The 10,741-nt window shown below is 44.3% G+C and overlaps 1 protein-coding gene across 2 annotated transcripts; it reads left to right on the top strand.

Moving 5' to 3' along the window:
- The first annotated feature begins 1,129 nt into the window (after positions 1-1,129).
- Positions 1,130-10,197, top strand: elf2a (E74-like factor 2a (ets domain transcription factor)). Of its 2 annotated transcripts, none has more exons than XM_030396272.1 (9): positions 1,130-1,449; positions 2,969-3,052; positions 4,344-4,647; positions 5,829-5,936; positions 6,365-6,478; positions 6,912-6,995; positions 8,133-8,325; positions 8,411-8,665; positions 8,969-10,197. In XM_030396272.1, the coding sequence occupies exons 2-9, from the start codon at positions 2,978-2,980 to the stop codon at positions 9,540-9,542; spliced, it is 1,707 nt and encodes a 568-aa protein (XP_030252132.1). In that variant the 5' UTR covers positions 1,130-1,449; positions 2,969-2,977; the 3' UTR covers positions 9,543-10,197. The 2 variants fall into 2 exon arrangements, with proteins under 2 accessions (XP_030252132.1, XP_030252131.1); XM_030396271.1 differs by having other exon boundaries at positions 6,362-6,478.
- The last annotated feature ends 544 nt before the right edge of the window (positions 10,198-10,741 follow it).

Below are 10,741 nucleotides of genomic sequence, written 5' to 3'. Positions count from 1 at the left end.
AAAAAGTGTAACCAATCTGCTGAGATGGTAGAGTGTGCAAATCTTTAAAATGTGCCCTTCAGTTTAGTGACCTGCTGAAGTTCGACAAAAACTAGAGAGGAAAAACTGAAACTAAAGAAATTAGCAGCTTTTTATCGACTGCTTATTGGAAAATCGTAAAATATTGTTATTAGATCATGTTGGGATCATTTTAAATACATTTCGAGGTCATTATTGTGGTATTTTGGGGGTAAGACATAAGACACTTCAAACATGTTGCCTGGTAATAATGACTTAGGATGACATTTGCAGACCTGTACAATGAACAGTTACATGATGTCTTCTCTGTGCTCTTGTGTTGGTGGGCGGGCTCGGTTAGACAAAGCTCACACACCAATCAGGCTTTAGAAACATGTAAACCGGGATCTGATTGGTGGCTGGTTTGGTCACTCTCAAACAAATCTGTCTCCTTATGTCCTCGTGAAGCAACTAAGCTGAGTTTTAAATGTTAAACTGTTACTGTTTATTTTATTTAAAGGAGCACTCTGTAGTTTTGTTGAATAAATGTTAATGAGCAGAGAGAGATCTTCATTGGCTGATTTTTTTTCTGCCTAAACAAAGAAACTCTTTTTGTTTCCATGTCTGAATAAACCGAATAAACAAACTGACCTTAAAGTACAACACAACTTATACTCTTACTTTATAAATGTGGCGGACCCTGACACCTTTCGAGCTTCAGACAGTGTTCAGGGACCTTTTTTTCCTCTGAGAACAGCTTATTCACTGATGGAAAAAGTTTCTATTATTTCTTCACGAGTATTTAAAACATTAGAATTGGAACACATGGTGCTCCTTTAACTTTTATACAAGTAGCAGGGGGAACTGCTTAACTGACAATAGTAATAATGGTTAAAATATCAGTGTCCAGTAGTAAAAACTGTGTCCGTGTTCACCTGGGCTCCTGGCTGTGTTTAGAGAAAGACTTGTGTCCTTTCATGACGACAGTGAAATGAAAGCTTGGAACAGTTCATTGTTGATGCTGCTTATCAATCAGAATAACTGCTGAGCCAGTGGAGGAGTTACGAGTTTTCTAAGCGCGCAGCACTTACGAGGTTTTTCTCATTGTTGATGAGGTTTTGTCGTGGTGACGTCACGGCGGGCTGTATGTGTGTGCGTGCGTGTGTTTTGTAGCGAAGAGGTGGCGCGCCGGAAAGCTACAGGGCAGCCATAGACGAGCATTCATCTAAACTAAACTTCAGGGCCTTCGTCCGTGTTCACCCTTCACGTCTCACCACGGGCCGTCAGAACGAGTCCGCGGCGGCTTTTCTGAGGGACGGAGGACTCGCGAGCAGTTATTTGTGCGAGCGGAGCGGGCGTTTTGGCCTTGTCAACTTGGCTAGCGTTAGCTAACGCCAGGCCCAGCTAGTGCTAGCAGTGGAGCTTACTTTTCTCTTCTAAAAGCAAATCAAGGTAAGAGGAAAGTCCTTATTAGCATGCTCGGATTCATCACAACTCCGTATGCAGGTGCCATCATCATCGTGTATTTAGACCAGCCTCTAACGGCGTACTCGACCAACTATACGTTTATTATTTATGTTAGCTAGCTCTCTGCTAGCTGTTTCGAGCTCAGTAACTAACGTTACTGCTAGCCAGCGCCAATTTATTGGGGTTGTGTGGGATTTCCCTTTTAAAAGGAGAGTGCAGTTTTAATTTATCTTCGTATTATTGAGTATGCGAGCACGTTAGCAGACGTAGCAGGTATGTTGGCCACCGCCAGGTCTTGTGAAGTAAGTAGCAGACGCATTACAGCAAGCTAACAAGTTAGCTGCGGAGTTAGGAGCTGTAGCTCCAGACGCAGCGAGCACACAGACGTGCGAACCCGCGCAGAAAGTAAACACGAGCGGCTGGTGGTGATGCTGGTCGGTGCCTTCATGCCTGTAAACACACGATGGACGGTGGCAGTGCCTTCACTCGCTCTTCTGTCCGGACTGAGTCGTGTTGGCATGCAGCCAGCGGTCCGCTTTTCTCCTGGGCATCATGTAGTCCAGATCAATCTAATGTTTACGATCAGGTGTCAGAAACACTCCCTCTGAAATCTCAATTTAACCTCATCTTCGGCGATTTCACACAATCTGCACACCGAGCCTCTGAGCCGCTGCTCAACTTGCAAACACACTTTGAGCAATAATTCTTCAATATTTATAAGTTAAACTGTATTGTTTTCCCTAATGTGCTCATTCTCCTCGTCATGGTTTATTGCGGTAATCTGATCTTAAAACAGATCTATGCACTGTATAAGTATTGTGAAAGTCTCACAACACTCAGTCCATGAGGAGATGTTGACTGACTGTACTAAGAAGCTGCGATTCAAAGGGGACTTCTGTAAGCTTGTGAAGTCAGGCTGTATAGCTGGTCACAGCCGCAGCAAGGCTGTAGTTGTACTAACGATAGAGTGATGCAGAACCCGGTAGGTGGCGCCTGCTCAGACCTGTCAAAGCTGACCAATGAGGGCTTTTCCAAAAGGGGCTTCAAAGAGACACGGAAAGTTAAATTAAAGCTCATTAAAAATTCAGCAATTCCTAATCAGACATCAAGATGTTGTTAAGTTTATAAATGACCCAATTGTTATTTGGTATCCATTATTGATAGTCTTATTCTCTCGGGGGTTTTAGAGTGACATACTTGAGAATTCAGCTCAAGTATGAAGATATTGTGTTTTGTGTTAATGTGCGTTTGATGCTTTATGAAGGTCTTATTAACATATAAGCTGAACAACAAAGAGCACAACGTTACTGGGATTCAGTCATGAGGAGGAGAGCAGGTGCCCACAGGGCTTTCACATGACCCCAACCCCCACACACACCCACATACACACACACACACACACACACTCAATACATGCATATTAAAGATTACCAACAGTAGCTGGTGTTCTGTTATTTTAGTAATGTCTTTTCCATCCTGACCCCCTGTCCTTCTGTTTTGGTAGGAATGAGTGATGACCTCTGTGGTAGTGTCAGACGGTGGAGGGAACATAGTGGAGTATGTCACTGTGGTGGAGGAGCCCCAGCAGGTACGTCCCTATGACTGGAAGTCAATAAAGTTTTATGTTGTGCCAACGGTCATTGGGAGAAGAACAGTGAGAGTGAAATAAACTTTGCTTTAAAATGAACCTGGGCTAAAGGAGTGTTTTGCTCCAGCTGAACTGCATGACAATCAGCATCTTACTGGAAAGCTATCAAGGATCCATTTGAGATGGAGCTTTGACCCTGGACCAAAACCTCCTAACATCTGGCTTTTGTCTTTCATATGAAACAGTGCAGTTCCCATTTAAAACATGCAGCACAGATGATCTCGTAGACTTGTCAGGGCTGCCCTGATAATATCAAACATTGATATTTTTGACTTAAAATCTGAATGATCACATCGTTACTTTCTGAGCTGGACCACAACAACCAATGAGAGAGACATCGCGGAGCATGACGGTGCTGCCAAGCAAGAGTAAACACTGTTAGACAGTATAGTACCGTTGGCAGGGTCACCTCCAGTTCTCTCTGAAGGATAGAAACCCTGTTTTGAGCTCATCTCCCCGTTCATCCAGACTCATTCAACCTTCAGCTTTTTTTCTTTTTTTTTTTTGTAACGACATCAAGTTTTTGCACCACACTGACGTCTGCTTTTTTTGTTGATGTCTACTTCCCCATGAGATTAATTATACAAAATGTATTAATACTGAATGTGCTGTGTGTCCAAATTGCACCAAATTCCCACACGCCCATACTAGTGTCCTCGGCAACAAACCTGCCAGGTGTGAAGGTGATCAGATGAATGGTTTCAGGACATGCAAATAACTTACAGACTGCTCTAGACTTAGATTTGTAACAATTGCTTGTTTTTATAAAGCTATATACACTTTGCTTTCAGTCTAAACATGTGGAGGCAGTATAAAATGTTGACACAAAGCAGCCAGAGAGGAAGAAAACACTGATCCCATGCAAGAAGCAGTAGAGAGGTGGTGCTGCTTGAAATTGATGACATTGTTAACATTAGCGCAAATTCAAGCAAACGTTAACCAGTCCAAAGTTGCTCAGTTGGTCATTAGAGATCAAAATAAGATGTTGGTGGTACTACTATCAGCTGCCTGTGTACAAATGTTTTATTTTATACTTGAAGTAAACAGATTTAAAAGGACAAATAAGATCAACGGTCAATAATTCCACAATGCAGGTTTACGCTTGGTTTCACATTTGATGGACCTCGTTTTCCGGATTATCAATAATAACATTATACTCAGCAAGTGAATTGCTGTGATCTGAGAAAACGGTGACCTCACAGGAAATGTTCCCTTTATTCAAACTGTCCAGTGTGAGCAGCAGCCGGTTGAGGAGGAGGAAGAGGAAGAGGAGGAGGAAGAAGAAGAAGTGGTTCAGCAGGAAGTGGAGGCCGTGATCGTGGAGGGTGGAGAGGAAGTGGAGGAAGATGTGGAGGAGGAGGAGGAGGGAGTGGTGCTGCAGGAAGAGGGATGTCCGGCAGTGATCGTAGAGGAGGTGCCCAGTGCCCAGGTGGAGGAGTGCTACTCGGCACAGGTCCTGGTCTACGATGATGAGACGTTCCTGATGCAGGACGTGGCTGAGGAACAGGAGGTGGTCACAGAGGTGGCTGAGACTGGTAAGGCTGAGCTCTCAGTGTTCAATCTGACTTATAGACGTAGACGGGTGGCTTTATAACCAACTGGCTCACCTGAACTTCTCTACATGTAACAGGGTGATTTTAACATTTCAAAGGCTGTTCAGTTTGGAGCACACAACCCCAGCGGCTGGGGAATAGACTTTAAAGGGGAATTCCTGTATTTTTAAACATTAAGGAAACAATTCCTGTTTTACAGCATAGGAGGTATCTACAGCAGGACTTTCATTTAAGACCCAATCTCCTTTTACACCAACAGGTGACCGCTTCTGTTCTGGTTCACACACGATTTCGAATCATTCATAGCATTTCGACCGAAGATAAATTGTTTTGGAGCCGGAATACTCTGATCCCGGCGGTAACCAAAAATGAGCATGTTTTCCTTGATCTTAAGTGTGAACCGGAGAGTTGTTTCTTATTCTACAAGATGCTGTGCAGTGCCCTCCATTAATGATGTATCCTTGATTATAATGGATCAGCTCACATCTGGTGGAAACGCAGACTGTTCTTTTACTTAGACTAGAGTTCACATCTTCCAGCTGTCTGCAACTCTAGATTCTTACTGGAAACATTTCAGGATTATCACTGATTCTGTTGCAGGTGTTATAACACAGATAACTTCATGTCAGGAAACACTTTATGCAAATCTAGTCCTAAGTGAACTTTTTATTATCCCACATCAGTGTCGTTCACTGTGCTAAATGTCTTTAGACTGAAGGTCTCATCAGCGTTGTTTCTTTGATTCGGTCATTGAAATCAACTATAATATAACTATATATAAATATATCTTTCATTTGACTTTCTGAACTTTGCTCAAATGTTGTGTCACTTGTATTAGTTTCCACTTCATTGTGACAGTTCATTGAGCTGCTGTTGTGTATGACAGCAGTAGACTGCCCTCTGCTGGCAGGAGCGATGTCTGCCATTTAAACTTCATTACAGGAAACAGGAAGGGAGGATCAGACTGCTCTCAAACAAGGAAGTGAACATTTCAAAATAGTTGAGTTTGCTGTGCTGTAGAGTTGTAATTTAATCTTCTCCCAGCAGAATCATTGCGTTTTGATTGGATGATAGAAGTCTGGTCATGTAGCCTCTCCTCGGGGAGCATGTGCTGTTTGCAGAGGTGTGTGTGCTGACGGTCGTCTCTCTGCTCCTCTTCTCAGTGGAGATGTCGGGTCACGACATGGTGTGTTTTGACAAAACGTTTGAAGCAGCTGAAGCTCTTCTCCACATGGAGTCTCCTGGAGGGCTGCACAGCGAACGCAACACAGGTCAGTGTTACACACAGCAGTCTGTAAGACAAGAGGGCAATGAAGTGAACATTGATATCAGCAGTAACTGTTACCTGTGCATCTGAGATGTCAAGTGACTGCAGCAGTCAGTAGGATGTTGTTTCGCAGAAGTTGTACGCCATCCAGGTCCTAGTTGTTTGTATGCTTTCACTTTCTCTTATTCAACCCCGGACCTGTAGATGTGATCTACATATTATACAAAAAGAAGTGATTCATCACACGTTTATCTTGATGAACAGATTCAGTTAAAATAACAACAACAACAACAATAAAAAATGTTAATAATAACAATAATGAAATAAAAGTAAAATAATTCCAGTAAAACACAGTGTCTCTGTGGCTGTGTCACTCTACGAGCCTACAGAAAAAGAGTAGTGAGAGTGCTTTGTGTGCTCTGAACCCAGCAGAGGATGTGATGATGGAGACGGTGGTGGAGGTGTCAACAGAGTGTGGACCCATAGAGGAGGAGTCCTTCCCCATCCCTCCTGACTGTGAGCCTGCTGCCAAGAAGAAGAGAGGAGGTCAGTGTGGCCATCACACATCAGATGTGTAATGAGACTGTCTTCACGTTCAACATGTGTGCCTCATTTAGCATCAAACAGTTGTTGGTGCTGAAGCCAGTTGTTACTCAGGTCTCCATGCTGCAGCCTTACGCTATCCAAGTCACTGGAGGTGGGTTATATAGGTTTCACACACAGCTGGGCATTATTCCACACATAAAGTTGCCAGTGCTGAACTCATAGACAAACCATGAACAGCCAGCCTCCACACTGATTACCTGCTCTTGATTTGGTTGTCAAGTCACATTTTTTTAACCATACGTTTGTGTCAGCAGTGCAACACTGAGTCAGAGAAGCTGAGAACAAAAACATGGAAGTCCGTTTGAAAATTATATGAACATAACATTGTGTGTGTGTGTGTGTGTGTGTGTGTGTGTGTGTGTGTTGAGTGCAGGTGGACGTAAGCCCAAGACACACCAGCCTGCTTCCAATGGTTCCTTTGACCTGGGGATCAAGAAGAGAGCAAGAGAGGGCAAAGGTGTGTCACCGCTCTGAAATCAAAGTGGTTCACACACAACGTACCATATGTCGACTTCTGATTTAACTCTTATCTATAGAACTCTGTTTGGGAATGTGCTTTATGAGGCTATCTCAACATTCCTATAACTTATTACAACAATTTTAAGTAACAAAACCCCCCCTTTAATGACTACTTTCTAGGGAGGTGCCTCTCTCTTTTATAAGACGATCTGACATGTTTCTAGATACACAGGCTACGATACGATTCAGGGACGATGTTTTTTATTATGGAACAATTCTGTGTGATTTGATATGATCCGGTTTGGGTATGATACAAGTGGCATTGCTTCCATTCATAAGATATGTCATAAACAACCAGGGAAGACCTGGGAATCCTGTGCATTTTTCTTACAGTTATGTATATCTTTATCTTAATCTGCTCATACCTCAGTGTATAAAAACAAACATGTTGCATCTGAGGAACAACTACTTTGTTGTCTGGACCTCCATGAGCAGGGTCTCTCTGAGCTTGACCTGTCTGAATTGGACCTCTCTGAACTGAATGTCCATGACTGTCTGTGTCCTCTGCCTCTAGTAATGATCAGTGTATGAAATCACACCTATGATTAACAATCAAACAAATGTTTACCACTGATAACCAAACTCAAAAGTTGGAAATACTTAACAGTGTGCACTGTGCAGTCTACACAGGTTTCATCATAGTGTTTCTTCAGGTGAAAGCTAAGATTTGTTGTGCTACCACTGTACTTAACGCTGTTCTGAAGAGCTTACAACCAGCTTACATTTTGTCTAGCTTACATTTTGTCCAACTTTCCATCCTCCTTATAAAACCCAAATCTCTTTCGAACATTGATTTTAGATTTGACAGTGCATTGTAAATTTTGCCAGCGTTCTCAAAAGAATCTCTCAATGGCCTTTGAACTTTTACTAGTTTGAAGACGCTGTGAGGAATTGGCAACATAGCAGCTTCACTCAACTGATTGAATTCAGACTAGAACTATGAGAGATCTCCCAAGTTTTGGTCCTGACAGCCACACCTGTATGTGTCTGACCGTCAGTGTGTTGATCCGTCTCTATGAAGGTGACTATTAGACAGAGCTGAAGATTTCATGCTGTCGTGCTGTGTTTCCTCCAGGCAACACCACCTATCTGTGGGAGTTCCTGCTCGAGCTGCTGCAGGATAAAAACACCTGTCCCAGGTACATCAAGTGGATGCAGAGGGAGAAAGGCATCTTCAAACTGGTTGACTCCAAAGCTGTGTCCAAACTGTGGGGGAAGCACAAGAACAAGCCTGACATGAACTATGAGACCATGGGTCGTGCCCTGAGGTCAGCCAGTCCCCTCAAACACCTCATCCTCTCAGAGTCTGTCCCTGTCTCACATAATGACACAGCTGTGTGTGTGTGTGTGTAGGTATTACTACCAGCGTGGGATCCTGGCAAAAGTGGAGGGTCAGCGACTGGCCTATCAGTTCAAAGACATGCCCAAGAACATCAGGGTGATAGATGACGAGGAGGATGGAGAGGAGGTGGAGGACGGCGAGAGCGTGGTGTCCAGCCAGCACCTGGTTCACAAGCAGGGCCCTGCCAGCCTTGGCACCAACTCCCCTACAGCCACCCAGCCACAGCAGACCTACGTCACCGTCATCCCCAGCAACGCCACCACCAGGTCTCTGTGCACTGTTTGTCATATATCATAAATGTGTGTAGTAAGGTTAAACAACTAGTCTGTAAAACATAACAGGTCTTATGAGTGTTATGGGTACAGTATTGCTATCATTGTTGTATGGCCTGGTTCAGGTTAAACCTTGCAGGGACTGATTATCATACAACATTATTTATTACGTGTTTTTACCGTCATTGATAATCGTCCTGTCATGTAAATCAGAGAGTGTATCCTGCGGTCGTGGTGGAGCTGTGATGCTGTGCACAGCGGTGATGTAACAACTCCTTTCTGTGCTTCCTTCTGCAGGCCCATCCGAGCCATGCCACTGGTCATGACCAACTCATTGGGCCAGGTGACATTAAACTCCTCCTCCATCCTCACCACGGGAGTCCCAGTAACGATAGGCAACGCCTCTGCCAGCGCCCCCCCAAAACTGGTCATCCAGGCCCTGCCCACTATGCTGCCTGCCGGCTCCAAAGCAGGAGAGAAGATCACCATCATCACCATCCCAGCCAACCAGCTGGCCACGCTCATGCAGGGCAACCCGTCAGGCCACATCACGCAGCTCATCCAGGCTAAACCTGTCGCTACGCAGTTAGCGCAGGCTGCAGCTAAACCTGCCGCCACTGCACCCACGGTCCATCTAACGGCAGGCCGGCCGACACCGCAGCTCATCCTGGCCAAACCAGCGGCAGTGGCCCAGCATCTGCCACAGCTCTCTGTCCAGGTCAGTCAGCCTCAACCCGCTCCGCCCAAAGCCCCCATCCAGCCCCCGAAGCCCTCCAGCAGTCAGCCAGAGGCAGTGCAATCAGAGGCAGCGCCTGAGGCTCCGCCCCCCTCAAGTCCACCAGCAGCATCAGCAGAAACCCCATCATCCTGAAAGGAGCCTGGGCCACCAGGGGGGTGGGGGGGTACAGGAACTGACTGTGGACACTGCTGAGGAAGTGCAGAACACATCCCACTCCCCCAGCCGCCACAGAGCACAGTCCTCTGTGATTGGCTCAGACTGTCAGACACCCAGGAAGACGCCTGCTCTGACTCTGGAGCTGCTGAAGCCCCATAAAGGATTAAAGGGACTGTTGTAGACACACACACACACACACACACACACACACACACACACACACACACAGAGGTCCTTCACAGCTCAGAGACATGGGCAGCCTTAGATTGTAAATGAAAATGTCCTTTTTGTAATCAAATGTAATATAAAAAGCCTGACAGACTTTGTTGTAAACAGAAATGTACAAAGCATTTTTGATACTCAGCAGTATGTATCAGTACAGCCGTAGTTTGTTTCAGTCAATGGTTTGTCTGCAGACCTCTGTTACCCCACAGCACTGTCACACTCTCCCAAAACTTGTCGTCTTTTTTTACTGTTCATGCAAAGGGAGTGAAAGGATGTCAGTGTCAAGATAAGACAACTAAATGGTGTGCTCCACATTGAAGTATAATATACTATTTTTTTCTTGTACTATCAGTGTATTGAAGTAGATTTTACTGAAATATGTATTATAAAAAACATCAAATGTGAATGAAAACTGTCTGAAGTTGTTATTCAGCCATCTGGAAAATGAAATGCCACACAGCTGTGGCCACATTGGACAAGAAATACATGAATATAAAATGTGCAGGGTCGGCCACAGAGAGGCGCTGTGCTACTGAGTCTGATTAGTGTAGTGTAGACCATCACTGTCAGCTGGAGAAAAGTTTATTTCTCACCTCCATCTAGACATTTTTCAGGTTTTTAGATGTACACATGGAGTAGTATATAATTATTCTCCAATGAAATATTTGTATTAATTTTAATATTTTTGTCATTAGAAATTATATCAGCTTTGGGTGAAAAGTTGAATCTCTCAGAAATGTGCATGAACATCAGAATAGTTCAGCATTTGTTTTGCTCTAATGACAGCGTGCACTGACGCTGCATGCACTCCACAAGTTAGTGTAAAACCAGCTGACTAATTTTTGTCAGTGCTGTATCATAGGCAACTCTACTTATTTCAGTTTCTTGAAGAAGTTTCAGCTCTCATCCAAGAGGCTTCTTGAGTTCTAACTAACTGGAGGGTTTTAAAC

The sequence above is a fragment of the Sparus aurata genome, chromosome 18 (assembly GCF_900880675.1).
Source record: "Sparus aurata chromosome 18, fSpaAur1.1, whole genome shotgun sequence".
Lineage (NCBI taxonomy): Eukaryota > Metazoa > Chordata > Actinopteri > Spariformes > Sparidae > Sparus > Sparus aurata.
The sequence above is the reverse complement of the archived record's forward strand: the minus strand, read 5'-3'. Positions and strand labels throughout refer to the sequence as shown.

Excerpts from the sequence above, each read along its gene's own strand:
- elf2a (XM_030396271.1), top strand. The coding sequence starts at position 2,978 with ATGACCTCTGTGGTAGTGTCAGACGGTGGAGGGAACATAGTGGAGTAT. Across the intron at positions 3,053-4,343 it reads TGGTGGAGGAGCCCCAGCAG|TGTGAGCAGCAGCCGGTTGA; the intron begins GTACGTCCCTAT and ends CAAACTGTCCAG. Across the intron at positions 6,996-8,132 it reads GAGAGCAAGAGAGGGCAAAG|GCAACACCACCTATCTGTGG; the intron begins GTGTGTCACCGC and ends TGTTTCCTCCAG.